Here is a 17,410-nt window from a genome sequence, read left to right as displayed (position 1 = left end):
AAGGTTGGGCTATTCCGTTATCAACCATATACTGGACCCCTGTTTCTAACGCTTTTCGCTTCTCAACAGGAACCCGATAAAAACGATGCCGTATTGGCGGCGCATCACCCACGTCGACATTGTGCTGTATTAGATGTGTGAGCGAGGGTACGTCTCCAAACAACATAGGAAAATCAGCCACCAAACAAATTAATTCTGATCTATACTCATTGGGCAAATGACTTAACAAATTCTCAAAATTTTTAAGAGTCTCTGGTATCCCAAAAATTGAAATAAATTGTGTTAAAGCTTTAACTACGGCCTTAGTGGTGATCCTGCGCAAGGGATTCACTGCAGGATAATGGGTTGTTTGACACATATCTGTAAGCAAATACAAATTACCGGACTTGGACGGAGGCAAAGGTCCGACACAGTCAACTATTATATGTTCAAACGGTTCACTGACAACCGGTATTGGACACAGTGGCACAGGTTTTAAAACTTGATTGGGTTTACCCCCCCACCACCTGACAGACGTGACATGTTTTAATAAATGTCGCAACATCTTTTTTTCAGACGTGGCTAATAAAATTATCCACAAGACCTGGTAATACGTTTTTTTCACTCCCAAATGATCAGCAACATCCCCATGAGCAGCATTTAATACTGCCTCTTTAAATGTAGCGGGAACTACTACCTGAATTATGGCCTCATCACAGGAATCTTCCCTTTGATTACTCCACTTCCTCAACAACAATTATTCCCGTATAAAGTAGCCATTCGCTACACTCTCCAGCTTCTCGGGGGGGTACCATAGCAGTGAACAGAGATTGCCAAACAGGATCTTCCTGCTGCGTCGCTACTAAATCACTACGAGAAATAGGAGAAAAAACAGATAAACCAGGAATATCAAATTTGGTTACTTCAGGAGATTTAGATGTAGAGCGTGCCTCATTGCACGTCAAAGCACTGGAAACAAATACCTGAGGGAACTCTCCAACCAATTCATCAGTTTTCTCTTACAAAGGAGTAAACGAAACTATCGGTGGAGGAACAATATCCCGCCATACTCGTCCCCCTGCCAAGTTATTTCCCAGAATTACCGAAACATCCTTCAAGGGTAATGATGGGCGCACTCCAAGCGTTACCTCTCCTTGAACCAAATCAGATTTTAAGTGAACTCGGTGCAAGGAAACTGACATGGTCTGCAGTCCTATCCCCCATATTAAGACCTTTTTTCTCATACTTGAGGCAGCTGAAAAAGGTAGCGCTGACTCTAAGACAAAGGATTCCGAAGATCCAGTGTCTTGAAGAATCTTAACGGGCACTTTGTCCATACTATCAGACAATGAGACAAAGCCATCCGTAATAAACGGAGCATAACTGGAATTAGAGCATGTCTGCACCATTTCTGATTTCACAACATATACAGGTGAATTTACCGAAGTGGACAACGTCTCCACTAACAATGTAGAAACAACGGGATTTACCTTTTTGCTTCGTGATTTCAATTTGCTTGCCAAGACTGGACAGTCATTTTTCCAATGACCAGAACCAAAACAATAATGGCAAACATTAATGTCAGTTTTCTTCCGGACAAAGTTTATCGGTTTTCAAACAGCAGGCGTACCATCAAATTTCCGTGAGAGATGCGAGAAAAAATTTCTTGGTGGCCTACAGCACCTGCACGATCAACAAATCCACTTTAATGGGTAAAAATAAATTCAGCGACAGCGGTAGGCTTATTTTCATTTATATAAGTTGCAACGTTATCAGTGATGATGTTTCTAAATTGTTCTAACAGGATTAAATCTCGCAATTCCTCAAAAGTTTTCACATTAGAAGCAGTCTTCCTACTTCTACATCAGTTTGACGCTCTCCTCTCCGCCAGTTTCTAAAACGCTGACGATACGCTTCTGAAACTAGTTTGTACACTTTTAAAATGGTAGACTTGACTTTGTAATAATCGATCTAGTGTCAGTGCCATTTCGATCCTCTAGTGTCAGTGCCATAAAGGCCTCTTAAACTCTACCCGTAATAACACTTTGAAGCATCACTACACAATCCGCAACAGGCCAATTACGTTCCTCTGCAATACTCTCAAATAATGAGAAAAAAACGTCCGGATCAAGCTCATTAAATTTTAGGAAGCAATTTTAAATTACTTACCACATCAAATGTACGCAATATTTTTTTTTTCGATGGTGCACCTTCAGAACTTCTCAAACTCTCTTGACAATTTTTCATTTTTCTATAAACTCCCACAACTGGGCTTTAGACAACAAATTCTCCGACAAAGCTTTAGTAAACTCTTCAGCAGATGCCATCCTTAGCCTACTTACTGACAACAATTCATTGAAATCCCAAATCACGTAAATTCATAGGAAAGAAATATAACCACGGTCATACAGATGAGAACTCATTCATAAATCCCCTTCCTAACTATTCCCGTTCCCCAACTATGCTACCTAAATCTAAACTAATCTTCATGCAACTCCCAAGAGTCAAACGCCTTTAAACACTATAATACTGCTGGTAGTGAATCGGAAAAATCTGTCCCATTTACACGGCAGTGTACTCAACCCAGGAGTCTGCACAAAAATAACAAATCAAAACAACAAACCCTAAATATTACTAACCCAAATAGGAATGAATAGAACCTCATCTTGTAATCTACCAATCACACAAAAGCGTAACTTACCCATGAAGAAACGTGAACAAATTGGGTCTGCCTCCTACAACATTCTGATTTTCTTTACCCTAAACACTATAATCAAATCAATAAAATGAATATAAACGTAATTAACACAATACTTTGAATTTTTTCGGACGAGGCCCCAATAGTATTCTATTAGTGTCCGTACTTGTCCAGTGTCCATTATGAAAAGCTGATGGATCCTTTTATGGCCAAGTATTCTGTATCAGAGGAACCGAGAGAGGCGTGCAGATCCATTTGCGAAGCTTTATTGAAAGACGCTGTCATGAGGCCCCAATAGTATTCTAGTAGTGTCCAGGGACAGGCTTGTCCAGTGTCCATTATCCAGGGGAAAAGCTGATGGATCCAATGAACAGGATTTAAATGGCCAAGTATTCTGTATCACAAGACTAAACTAGAATTAGCAACTAGAGTGCTATCACTGCAGATGGCCCATAGTGTGTGCAGCAGCTGTTTTTGTAATCAGAGCAATGGATGATGGGAAATGTAGTCTGAGGTGACATGCAACGGTTTGTGTAGTGTGAGAGTCGTGAGTGTTGTGAGTGGTGAGCAGACGGAAAGCCATGGACCGGATTCATGACAGAAACAGCTGCATTACTATAGACATAGTTTGTTCTGCAAACAGGGCAAAACAGTGATGCTGAAATACACAGTGATATAGAGTAACACTGTGACTTACCTGTTCTCATTCTGAAAAGGCCTGACAATTGATGCCATGGTGCCACGGGACAAGTCATGATTGATGACACATGCAAACTCCACTTCCTCTGGCCCCTCTGCCATGGCTTCTTACTGTCCTTTCATGTCTTTGGCCTTATCCATTCTTGTAAATAGCAGGACAGAGGTGGCATCTTTTATAGTTGAATGAGGACTGATTGCGGATTGAACAGTTGTGCAAACCAGTTTCACATGTGCATTAAAGATTCATAAATATGCAAGTACTTTCTATCAGCTGTGAATAGATGTTTTCCTTTGTTCAACACAGTTAATCCAGTAGGGTCTGGGGTCTTTCAATGAGATCTGAGGTAATTGTTTTGAAAAGGGGTGTGAAAACTGTATGAAGCAAATTAATAAGTGTAAGAACATTTGCAAAAGAACACTTCTGCTGTGCTAAGAAGGTGATGATGAAGATTAAGTGGATCCTATTTTTATTAAGTGTGTCTTACACCCAAGGGCATAAATTTCATCTAACAGTTTGGCTGTATTAACAATTTAATACAGCCAAAATTGTACTTGTGGAGATAGATATGTGTGCACAGCATGAAGACTGTTTAAATATGATTTCGGTTCATAGGTTCACTACCCTTTGCTCAGGACCCTTTGGCGTCACTTCTTGACGTTTAGGGTTCTCCTTTAGCGTCATTTTTCGATGTGCAGGGTCCCCCAGCGCTTTAAATAAGAAACCCTTGGCGTCAATGTGCTGACTAAAGCCACTGGGAATTTTATCACCATGATTATATTATATATTGGGTAATAATATTGCCATTATTGCATAAATGTTGGGGTGTGATTTTTTTCAGTGCAAATAGTCACAACAGTTTTGTTTATATTACACTATTTACACATTTAACCCAACCCCTGCCCCTAAATCTAACTATTTGTCAACAAAACACAAGATATAACAGGCAGATACGACCATATTCATAGTTTATTCGAAAAGTATTAATATTCCAAGTGTTCCGAGGCAAAACGATTGATTTTTTTTAACTGTCTCCGTCCGCCGTTCTGTCTGTGCGTGAATTTAAAAAATGCCACCAGCCTTTTGACAGCCTTGTTGTGAAATGCCATTGGCTCTTGTGTCTCGTGTCAGAATGCGTCACACTGTAAAAAATAAAAAAAACACAATTTGTTGAGTCAGCTTAAAATCTTAAGGCAGCAGGGTAACAAATTATTTTAAGTTCAGTCAGCTAAAATACGTTTATTCAACTTGAAATGTTAAGTTGTACTAAGTGACAACTTAGATATTTGTGTTTGCTAAACTTAACAGATGGGTAAGTAACCCAGCTGCCTTAAAATTTTAAGTTGATTCAACTCAAATATCTAAGTTGTCACTTATTATAATTTAACATTTCAAGTTGAATAAACTGTTTTCGAGTTGACTGAACTTAAAATTTTAAGGCAGCCAGGTTACAAATTATTTTAAGTTGACTCAACAAATTGTTTTTTACAGTGCACGCTAATGTTCGGGAGTATCTTTTTGAATGAGATGTGAGCCGTTAATGGAGTGGGATCATTTCAGCGATTAAAACCTTCAATCTTTGCATAAAGAGACCGTATGGCTTCAACAGACTGCAATAGGACTTTTATACTAGTTGTTTTTTTTATACTAGTTTATACTTTTATACTAGTTGTTTATGGTTAGTTTTTGCAATAAATACCTGTGACTGTACTTATATTTGGCTGCTACATCTTTTATATTGTTTGAAAAGTGTAGGTTTAGGGTAGGGCTGTGTTTAGGTGCTTCCAATAAAAGTATACATTTATGTAAAAGTATTTCTATTTCTTTACAAATGCATGCAAACCATCAAATTAAGACAAACAACTGAAAACAATGGAGGACCCTGCACGTCGAAAAATGATGCAAAAAGGTGTACCATGGGCGTCAAAAAGTGACGTTAAAGGGATCCTGACCAAGCATCAATATGTGATGAGTTGGGAGTGAGAATGTGTTGTCACGAAATAAAAAATCAAATAAAAAAGGTAATAACGAATTTTTATCTCACCAAAAATGTAATAATAAAATTTATCCTAAATTTACGAAAAAATATCCACCAGTTTCCTACGCCCCAGGAGGCCTTGCATCAAAAGTGGGAGCATCTTCCAGTTCGTAGTAAACAAGCAGGACCTGACACTTATTCATTCAACAGTTGATAGTAGTGATCGGCAAATGAAGACTTGTGAAGCACTGACACTTTCCTCTGACTGTTTCGGGAAAAGATTCAAAGCTTCTAGTGTGTCGAAAAGCGATCTGGTGTTTAGTAAAAAATAAAGCATCTAAAAGCTAGTGAAAGAAACACAGTCGGACGAAACTTTCACGCATTCCACAGATTGACTCATGTTACGTGCACAAATGTAAGTCTAACAGTGTGTGTGTGTTTGTTTGTTGTATTTCTGTCTCTAAATTCATTTACCCAATAAACTGTGGCAATAAATGCTCTTTCATGATTTGTGCGTTAACAACACAAGCCTCAAATCGAGGCTTTGTCTAGCACACCCCTTAACACAATCTCCGATGTCTCGGTTCAAATGTCACATCACTAGTTAACAGTCATTTAAGACTTAGCGATCCAAACTTGCTGACGATGAGGGAGCAGCTTTGAACGGCACATGTTGTCCCTGAGCACCGTAAGGTTTGCAACTTTACAAAGTAAACAATGATCCGCAAAACACTTAGCCTCTTGCTAATTAGCACACAAAATACCATTGGTATAACACTACTGCTGCCTTACCGGAAGTTGTACCCACGTTCTTTTTTTACAGTAACGCCCCTCGGAAACAGGTGGATAGGAATAACTGAAACCACACGTACACAAAAAGTGCTCTAAGTGCCTTATAATTATGTTAAGGGTTTGTATAAAAGTTTTTTTTTTTTTTTTTTTTTTTTTGTGAGAGAACCAGTGAGAATCGGACGAATATGGAAGGTTGTTTCTGCCACAGAATAAAACGTTATAGAAGAGAAATTTGACTTTTTATCTCACAAGTCAGAACTTGAAGATGTAAACTCGCAACTGTAACATAAAGTCGCAAATATCCATTTCAATGTTTTATTCTGTAGCGGAAACAAACATTTGCGAGAGCGAGTCAGCAAACAGCTGCAAGTTGGACTACAGTGACGAAAGACAGTTAGGAAAAGCCCTTATGTGGAGATAGTGTGGGCGTGTTTTATGCAAATGACTAACCTAGTGCACGCGACCGCTCATTTAGCATACTCCAAATTCATTAACTAAAATTAGGACGAGGTTAACAGAATAAAACGAAATTCGACTATAAACGTTCGAAAAAAACGAAATAAAACAAATTCATGTACGCACGAACGTGCTGTAAAGGAGATTTTTCGTGAGACGTTCTGTGAGTACAAAAACAAAATAACACACGCATTTATTAGTGAATGAGACCCAGTGTCCACAATGGACGTCAAAGGTAACCAAACTGGTCTGGTCGCTAAAAAAAGAAAATAACTTCTTTCATTTTCCACAGAAGAAAAAAAAATCATACAGGTTTGAAACAATATGAGGGTGAGTAAATGACGAAAACATTTTAATTTTTGGGTAAACTATATTCTTTCAAGAACTGAAGTAAGGCTACCTTATTACGGTGACGCTTTTGTCCAGTGAATGAATTTGACAACTCTGACCTATGAAACAATGCAAATGTGCTGCAAACACAATTAAGACAAAGACAAGACGTAAGAGAAAACATGTGTTTTGGGTCTTATACTGCGTAACCTGTTAACCCTAACATGTTTCACCCTGAAATCTGAATGATCTCATCCCATCTTCTCCTCTTATGTAACTGTCCTCAACAAATCCCACACTTACCGGCGTAACCACACGGCAACATTGTCTCAATTAGGAATCTTTTATAAAAGATTATCAGTGGCCACAAGATGGCGTCATTGCATTTTAAACGGCAGCTGAAGCACGTTTCCCAGGACTCACCTGGCCATGTTAGTAATGGTGCAAAACTGAAACCATGATGAATGTCAATAAAATCTAATTGAAGTTGAATAATTTTATATATTATATAGATTTTTATTCACTACAGGTCAAAACTTTAGGGTTTTTTTTAAATAAATGAATCATTTTATTCAGCAAAGATACATTCAATTGGTCAAAAGTAAAAACAAGGACATTCGTTACTTCTATGAAGTATGTAAGACTGTACATTTTACATGCTAGTCTACATTTTAATATTAAAAACAATATCAATAGTATAGTTATTAGTTAAAAATGTTTTGTTTAATTTTATAAATGAGTCCATTTATAAATGTCTAAATGAGTCCGAGCTTCGGTATATTTTCACGTCATAGTTAAGACGCGGGTCGGGCTTCAGGCCTGTTTTAAGCTTCTCCTTATTTTTTATACATACACCAATTATGGTGATGAAAACAAATTTCCACGCTGGTGGAAACAACACAAGACTTTCGCTTTCACTTTCGAGAGCGGCTCGAAAAGCGTTTAGTGTCTCTGCCAGCAGCAGCAGCAAATCAGCGCAGCTGGAAGATCCGCGTTCAACTGCACCCAATAGGCTAAACTTGCCACAAAGCACCGGCAAAGGTAATTACAATGTCGGGGAAATAGTAAGGAGATATTTTAATCATTTATCAATAAACCAGTGTTTTCTGAGTCAGTGTCCCAAGGATGAAGTTGCCGATCCTGACTAACCATCATTTTTTAGAGAAATGTCTCTTTACAGATTACATATTGAAAGAGTTTTTGTTTTTGTGAAAGAGTATTTGTTTAATTTCGTTAAGTAATAATTTATGTCTGTGAGGTGTGTATTCTCTGAGTTTCGGTTCATTTTTGTGAAGCGCTCCTGTTGAGGCATTAGAAAGTGCTTCATGTTTGCTTTTTTAACAAAAGCACCGTTTGCAACGTTTTGTTGATATTGTGAGTGCACACAAATAAAAGTGGACCCTTAACAGTTCCGAATGATGTTTTACTTTTACCTTTATGAGCAAAAATTACGGAATATTTTAAATTGTTTCCACTGAAAAAAAAAAATGCAAGTTATGGCGCTGGCGCCTCCATGTCCTGCAAAGTGGCTTTAGCTTCCACTCTCCGCACAAACGATTGGATATGCGCCTAACAGCACACATTTATCTAAGGTTAACGTTGTTAACAGACTCAATGTGTCAGATCAGTCCTCCGCTGACCGCTTGATCGTTACTTTAAAAAACAAAAACTTAGCCTATATTTAATGAACAAAATACTCCAAACGGTTTTTCTAAATTAACTTAAAAGAATGAAACGAAATAAAATCACTTTGGCATTACATACAAAACTCAATTATATAAATAGATGAAATTATATAAATTATATAAATAGATGAAATAATTCTAATAAGCTGGTGGACAAGGGCCGGGCCAAGGCATGAGTGTCTCGGGCCGGGGCCGGTCTAGGGCATATATATGGGGCCCGTGCAGGGCTTTAATAAACATTTATCCCAATACTTCAGTTATTATTTAATGTTTGCATCACAGAAATGTAGCCTATACCTTGTATTCTGCTCGTGAAACATAAAGCTTAACTTACATGACCAGAGCTCTCTCTGCATCAGCGGTTGCGCGAAAGCAGGTTTAAATATTCCAATGTGATTGCGATTTCAAAGGTTTTATAGACATGGCGAAATCATCATCATATAGCAATAAGATTACGTGTGTTTAAATCGAGATCGCGATCTTTTAATTATTGATCTATATGAATCTATAGCCTATGTATTTTTGTATGTCATAATTTGTACCAGACTTCAAAAGTTACCCGGGCTCAGGCCCGGGCGGCCCCCCGGTTCCGCGATCCATGACCGTAAGGACATCTCTCATAAAGGTTTGCAACTTTACAAGGTAAACACTGATCTGAAAACACACAAAATACCATTGGTATACTACTACCCAGATAGCAAGAACTTTTGGGCTAAATGTGGCCAATAGCTGGCACATATGGCTTAGATATGGCATGGCTGAACAGATATGGGCCAGATTGTTTTGCCGTAAGTTTAAAATTTGCGGGAAATTATTGCTTGGTAACAGCTCCTTTTGAGGAATATGGTCCAGATAACAACAAACACGTTAGAACCAAGTAAGGTTTAGCTATGGCTGACAATAGTAAACATCGACTTCTGGCTAACATTTGGATTACACTTGTAAAACACATCAAGTTTGGCTGATGTCTGGCAGGCCACACCTCGGTTGCTATGACGACCGCGTCAATTTGACCGAAAGGCGGCAATTCCCTCACGGATTTTCCATCACAGAAGTGCTTCAGGTAAGTGATATTTTGGCATTTTAAAGTAATTTTATTTAAATATCCATGATTATGTGTCAGCATTTGTAGTTATTAGATGTTTAGTTATTTGTTTCATTGAGAAAAGCGTCGAGTTAGATAATTTTTCTTTGTTGAATGTGTTTGCTTAGCCCTCCGACAGATTCCAATAATCACGCAATCCGGGTTAATGCAAAATCACTTATTTTAGATAGAGATTGATTTGTGAAAACGTTTGTGAAAACGTTTGTGAACACGTTTTCAGTGTTTTCACTGCTCTGTGGTGTGGTAAAACATACAGGCTGTCCTGACGTAAAAGATAACAGTCAAAGCCATTAGAAAAATCATCTTACATTTCTTAAAATGGGCTTTGATGTAAGGTAGAAATCCCAATTTCATAGTCCCGTTTTTTGTCCCTGAGCACCGTAAGGACATCTCTCATAAAGTGTTTACAAAGTAAACACTGATCTGCAAAACACTTAGCCCCTTGCTAATTAGCACACAAAATTCCATTGGTATAACACTACTGCTGCCTCACCGGAAGTTGTGCCCACGTTCTTTTTTTACAGTAGCGCCCCTCGGGAACAGGTGGATAGGAATAACTGAAACCACACCTACACAAAAAGTGCTCTATATGGCCTTATAATTATGTTAAGGGTCTGTATAATTTTTTTTTTTTTTTTTTTTTTTTTTTTTTGTGAGAACCAGTGAGAATCGGCGAATATGGAAGCTTGTTTCTGCCACAGAATAAAACGTTTTAGAAGAGAAATTTGACTTTTTATCTCACAATTGCGCGTTTGCATCTTACAAGTCAGAACTTGAAGATGTAAACTCGCAACTGTAACATAAAGTCACAAATATCCATTTCAATGTTTTATTCTGTCGCGGAAACAAACATTTGCGAGAGCGAGTCTGCAAACAGCTGCAAGTTGGACTACAGTGACGAAAGACCGTTAGGAAAAGCCCTTATATGGACATAGTGTGGGCGTGTTTTATGCAAATGACTAACCTAGTGCACGCGACCGCTCATTTAGCATACTCCAAATTCATTAACTAAAATTAGGACGAGGTTAAGAACAAATTCATGTACGCACGAACGTGTTGTAAATAAGGAGATTTTTCGTGAGACGTTCTGTGAGTACAAGAACAAAATAGCACACGCATTTATTAGTGAATGAGACCCAGTGTCCACAATGGACGTCAAAGGTAACCAAACCGGTCTGGTCGCTAAAAAAAGAAAATAACTTATTTCATTTTCCACAGAAGAAAAAAAAAATCATACAGTTTTGAAACAATATGAGGGTGAGTAAATGACGAAAACATTTTAATTTCTGGGTAAACTATATTCTTTCTATAACTGAAGTAAGGCAATAACAAATGCTACCTTATTACGGTGACGCTTTTGTCCAGTGAATGAATTTGACAACTCTGACCTATGAAACAACGCAAATGTGCTGCAAACACAATTAAGACAAAGACAAGACGTAAGAGAAAACATGTGTTTTGGGTCTTATACTGCGTAACCTGTTAACCCTAACATGTTTCACCCTGAAATCTGAATGATCTCATCCCATCTTCTCCTCTTATGTAACTGTCCTCAACAAATCCCACACTTACCGGCGTAACCACACGGCAACATTGTCTCAATTAGGAATCTTTTATAAAAGATTATCAGTGGCCACAAGATGGCGTCATTGCATTTTAAACGGCAGCTGAAGCGCGTTTCCCAGGACTCACTTGGCAGGTGCAGATCTGTGACAGATCCACCTGCAGCCCATAAACGGTACTGCAACCAAAGACGAAACAAGTATTTCTTCATATTCTGTTTTCTGAGGTGGAAATATCGGTCTTGAATATAATTTTACTTTTTAAATCTTTTTAAGTCTTTTACATCTTAACAGTCATATTTTCTGGATGTGCTTTATTTATTTTCAGCATGATTTTTATTCACTACAGTTCAAAACTTTATTTATTTATTTATTTTTAAGAAATTAATACTTTTATTCAGCAAACATGCATTCAGTTGGTCAAAAGTAAAAACAAGGACATTTGTTAAAATTATTATTAAATGTTATTATTACATTTTAATTCTGAAAAAAAAAAAGAATTATTATTACAATAACATCAGCATATTAGAGTAATTTCTGAAGGATCATGTGACACTGAAGACTGGAGTAATGATGCTGAAAATTAAGCTTTGATCGCAGGAATAAATTTCATTTTACAATATATTCACATAGAAATATTATAATATTATAAATATTATAAATTGGATTTAAATCTCGATATAAACACACGTAATCTTATTGCTATATGATGATGATTTCGCCATGTCTATAAAACCTTTGAAATCGCAATCACATCGGTTATTATAAATTGTAATAATATTTAGTAGTTTTTGCTGTATTCTTGATCAAATAAATGCAGCCCTGATGAGCAGTTGAGTTTTTTTTTTATTTTAAAATAATTATATTATGTTTTACTACTCTCAAGTGGTTTTATTTTATATTATTTTATTTTACAAGGCTCTTGTGTGGTTTAATTTAATTTAATTTAATTTTTAATTTATTTTATTTTATTTTAAATGACTGCAAAACTCATAGAAATTAGTCCGAAGGTGTATCCTGTACTCTCTATTTATTTATTTATTTATTTTACAGACCCCAAACTCCTGAATTTTATTTTATTTTATTTTATCTTTAATATTTATTTCGTTTTAAATGACTGCAAAGCTCATAGAAATTATTTAGAAGGTGTAAGTATCCTGTGGTGTCGATTGGGATTTTTATTTATTTTTTTATTATTTTTATTATTATTATTTTTATCTTACAGACCCCAAACTCCTGAATGGTATTTTATTTTATTTTTTATTTTATTTTATTTTATTTTATTTTATTTTATTTTATTTTATTTTATTTTATCGTATTTTATTTTAAATGACTGGAAAGCTCATAGAAATTAGTCAGAAGGTGTAAGTGTCCTGAAACCTCTTTTAGATTTATTTATTTATTTATTTATTTAATGGACCCTAAACTCCCGAATTATATTTTATTTTATTTTATTTTAAATCACTGGAAAGCTCTTAGAAATTAGTCAGAAGGTGTAAGTGTCCTGTATCCTCTAAATATTTATTTATTTATTTATTTATTTATTTATTTATTTAATCTAACAGGCCCCAAACTCCCGAATTTTATTTTATTTTATATGACTGGAAAGCTCACAGAAATTAGTCAGAAGGTGTAAGTGTCCTGTATCCTTTAAATATTTATTTATTTATTTATTTATTTTACAGACCTCAAACTCCTGTATTTTATTATTTTATTTTATTTTACTGCAGAAAGTAGTCAGAAGGTATAAGTATCCTTTACCCTCCATGTGAATTTTACCTGGCCAGGGTGTAAAAAAACAATCTAGTGATCTAGTGACACGTAATCATATAATTACCCCTATAAATAGTTTTTATATCATTATAAACAGCTAATTATGGACTTGTGTGTTCGAAGTCTAAACAGCCTCTTCCTCTCCCAGTTTTTCAAGTAAGTTCAATGACCGGATGTCGCCTGTCTCTTCATTTGTATTTAACTGGAGTGAGGTTATCTGTCACAGTGTCTCTTCCTTTGCGATATATAGACCCAAAGAGCCAGTGTGACTCATGTAAAATCGACTTTCAAGGACAAAACTTGTTTTTTTCCTCCCCTGTGTAATTCTCCATTAAAAGCACTCTACAAATATATACAGCACTAATTCACTGTAATAAATCTGCTGTTTTGCCCACTTAGTGGGTCAACCTTAATTGTAGTAAGTAATCTTCTTGGCCTCCTTTCTGCTATTTCAGTGCAAACGCTTGCCTCATGTTTAAGAGAAATTGATCAAAGACTCACTTCTGCCCTCTCGTGTTTCTGCCTGTTCATTATAGCATTATGAAGAGCGTTATTAATGAAATCTGCAACACAGAGGCCACAAATCTCTCTTCTGTCTCGATTTCCAGTAGAAATGTCCGAACATCCTCAAAACAAGATCGATTTACTGTATTCATATTTTGAAGAGTTGGTTTTATTGATTGATTTTGGAGAATATATGTGCAATTAAGTAAATATTTAAAAAAACAAACAAATATAACTTAATATAACACAGGAAAAATGTGCTTCTCAAATAAATTGATCTTGTTTTAAGGATTTGAAACAAGACAATATCTACATAATTCATTTTCATCATCATTTACGCAAAAGTGAATGATGTTTTCTTTTTTGCATTTGTGCATTTTTTAATGATTTTTAAAACATTTACAACTATTAGAGACAAAATAGTTACAAACAGAATTGACCTGCAGTTTGCATTCATTTCAAAATGTTACATAAATAAAACTCATATTTATAAATATCTCTTTTATAAACATATAAATAGTTTTTAAAACATAAATACATTTATGCGAGAATGAAATACATGAATGTACAGCAGCAGCAGCAACAATATACAGCTTTTATCCACATCGTCTGCCATGTGTGTGTGGTTTTCTTTTTTTTATTTTGTACATATGTTTGATCGAATTATTGGATTTCAGTTGTACGTTTCATTGTCCCCACAAATGCTTCTCGTAGTGGCTTCGTACCATTAGTCCGGTTCTGTAGGTTTTTCCTCCGAGGAGGAGCAACTAAGTCCGTTCTGTCCCAAATCGATGACGTTCGTGATTCGTTCTGGAAAAAACAAATGAAAAAAGAGGACGTTTAGTGAGATGAATAGATGTAGACGTGTGTCACATCACTGGCGTCTCTAATGCGTGCGCATACGACTGACGTCAAATCTCTGTAGACAACATCCTGCATCACACAGTCACAAACTGTTCTCATCAGTCTGGCACAAAATCTGTTGTTTTACAGTTAGTTATCCAGTGCATTTATACACCCCAAATCTATTAAAACCACTATTACAGAAATAAAAATTTAGTCCTGCATCACATAGGAATCAACTGTTGTAATGTCATGTAAAGCCTTTTACATTAAGGAACCCAACACGAACTTAACATGTCACATATATATACAGACACAAAAAGCAACAGACACGCTTTATATGTAATTGTTTACTTTTAAAAAATAAATAAATGTAATGAATTTATTAACGCATATAGGAAATATTTTGGAGAATTTTTGAATATATATATATATGTATATGTGTGTGTAATAAAATGAATTATTTACAAAGAATATAGTCTACAAAGATTTAGATACCCCAAATATTTACATATGTTTACATTATATATAATAATTAATATTTTCATATTAATGTTACTTTAAAAACTCCCAAAGAGTTAACCCACAAATAAATAAATAAATAAATAAAGATTTAGAGCTCTACAGATCAATCTCAATCAAATCAATCAATAAAATATGTATATAAAGATTACACCTACAAATATTTAAGATTTAGATCTCCACTACTTAATAAATAAATAAATAATATTAGACCTACAAATATGTAATATAGTAATTATATTGTTAATAAATATATCCACAGATGAATAGATAAATAAATAAATAAATAAATATTATATATACAAATATTTAAGATTTAGATCTTCACAGATACTCAAGAAAGAAAGAAAGAAAGAAAGAAAGAAAAAGATTACACTTATAAATGTTTAAGATTTGGGTCTAGACAAAAACTCAATAAATAAATTTTTGCTCTCTACAATTACTATATATACATATATTTGCTTTTAAAAAAGACATGAAATTTCTAAAAACTCGAGATCTCTGCAGATACTCACCATGAGAGATTATTTGCAGACGGGTAATGAGACGGTTGACAGCCCATTCCGCTCACGGTCCCTATCCTATCCATCTTGAGTCCGAAGCATCCGCTTCTGGCCGTTGTTCCTCCCTTCTTAGATCCAGTTTTGGGTCTGCGTGATCCGGGCTGCTCGTTCATGATCCGAGGCCACGGGCCCTTGGCCCGAGTGTCCATGCGGAGGTCCCGCAGCAGACGTACTCTGTTCTCCAACATCCTCCTCTGACTCTCATCGGACGCCAGGAACTCCGACAGCTCCTCTCCCAACAGCATCCGCAGGGACTGAGGGACACATGGATGCAGAACTTTAGAAACGCTCTCAATACTCTTAGCATCACTCAGCTTAAAATACACTTTTAGTACTCAAATGTTCTCTATCTCACTTGTTAACCAGTTTTTTTGTTTATATATAGACTGTAAAAATCAAAACTGTTATCTAAAAGTGGCATTTTTACCTGATCTGACTGTTTAAAATCCTGTTTTATTGATTTAAGGTTTATTCAGACATATCAAAGAAGAGTTTGGACTTGAATAAACTAGTTTTCGCATTTTTAGGTTACCTGACCAAACGTATACGACGCTAAATCGCGCATCCAATTTGAATTCCTTGAGGAGGAGGTTTAAAATCTTACACAAAGATCAGTTTCAGCATAAAATGGTTCTTCAGCTTCTAAATTAGAATATTAACGTCAGTTAAAACCCGTTAGCCAAGCCGTTTTTTAAATTTTAAAGTGTAACGTAACTCGCGTCTTCAGTAACGGTAACAGAAGAGCGTTTAGTAACAGGTTCCGAGATTAGTCCTGTTTTGTGTTTATAATTTGTGATTATAATGTATTTAATTTATGTTACAAGCTATATTACAGGTGATTTGACGGAATTCTCATTTATGTTTAATATAAGTAAACGTTTCCTATAATATGATACGAAATAAAAACGACGCAGATGAATGTCAGATCATTTGATTTCGGAAGAATATGATTCAGTGTTAAAGTTTATGTTGAGATCTTGCAAACTTTGGCATCTTGGCAAATCCGAACACCGTTTGCGTTTTCAGAAAACGTTTCTCAGAAAAGAGTTCAAAAACGTCTCAGTGATGTCTGAAAGTAAACTAAGATATCAAAGATACACCCAAGCGCGTTTCCTACTTATTCGTCATATCTGAGAACGAGAACCTGTTGATATATAAGCCGCGAAAATGAATGAATCAAAAGTTTTGCTCAAGAAGTCTTGCGTCCGGACAAGTGTCCGAGTCTCCCGGAGCTTCTGCGATCTAATGATGCTCAAGTCGCTTTTGCATGATGTTGATGTGGAGAAGGACGGATGAAATGAAAAAAGGTCAGTTGTGAACTTGAGATGATGTTTGATTATTTAAACACTCATAGTCAACTGCATATCCGAGCTTAGTTAAAAAGTTAAAAAGACCTCAACTTTTATGCATCATACAGACTCTTACCTTAATATACTGCACAAACTGTATAATGCATTACCTAAACGTCTAAATATCAAACTCACCGTCTGTTCTGCCTGCGTTAGTGGTTTTGTCTCCGTGCTGACTGATAGAAGAGTCAGAATAAGTCCACAAGCCACCAAATGCGAGATGATCATCATCGTGATGCTGCTTCAGTGCGCTGGATGTCAATGGAAAAGCTCAGTGGTTTAAGTTATGTCTTACAGAGAAAGAACACAATCACAACCCTTCATTTACTCCCAGAGGTGTCGAGCTCAACTCTTACTCAATGCAATTTCGGCTCAGGGTTTTATAGCCGATATGACATCACTCCGGTGACGCCACGGCCGCCCCCCCCTCCCTTCCGCGCTTTACCTTGCCAGTTACTCCATTGGGTGGCTGCGTCATAGGTTACCGTTCATTATATCAATGCCCTGTGCGGTGTTTTTTAGTAATTGATCAGAGGATGTTCGCGCGGGATGTTTAGTTTAGTCATCGTTTGCA

At 36.1% G+C, this 17,410-nt stretch overlaps 1 protein-coding gene across 1 annotated transcript; it reads right to left on the bottom strand.

Annotated features, from left to right (window-relative positions):
- Window positions 1-13,935: 13,935 nt before the first annotated feature.
- On the bottom strand, window positions 13,936-17,177 carry nppc (natriuretic peptide C). The gene is made up of 3 exons (XM_051094834.1): window positions 16,972-17,177; window positions 15,440-15,741; window positions 13,936-14,369 (listed from the first exon to the last, which is right to left on the bottom strand). Coding segments are annotated over exons 1-3 (399 nt in total). The 5' UTR covers window positions 17,068-17,177; the 3' UTR covers window positions 13,936-14,368.
- Between the last annotated feature and the right edge of the window lie 233 nt (window positions 17,178-17,410).

The sequence above is a fragment of the Labeo rohita genome, chromosome 22 (assembly GCF_022985175.1).
Source record: "Labeo rohita strain BAU-BD-2019 chromosome 22, IGBB_LRoh.1.0, whole genome shotgun sequence".
Lineage (NCBI taxonomy): Eukaryota > Metazoa > Chordata > Actinopteri > Cypriniformes > Cyprinidae > Labeo > Labeo rohita.
This window is presented reverse-complemented; position numbering and strand designations above follow the sequence as displayed.

Bases quoted from the DNA above. Each gene is read 5' to 3' on its own strand.
- nppc (XM_051094834.1), bottom strand. From the start codon at position 17,067: ATGATGATCATCTCGCATTTGGTGGCTTGTGGACTTATTCTGACTCTT. The intron at 15,742-16,971 runs GTGAGTTTGATA...TGTGTCCCTCAG, and splicing joins TAACGCAGGCAGAACAGACG to TCCCTGCGGATGCTGTTGGG.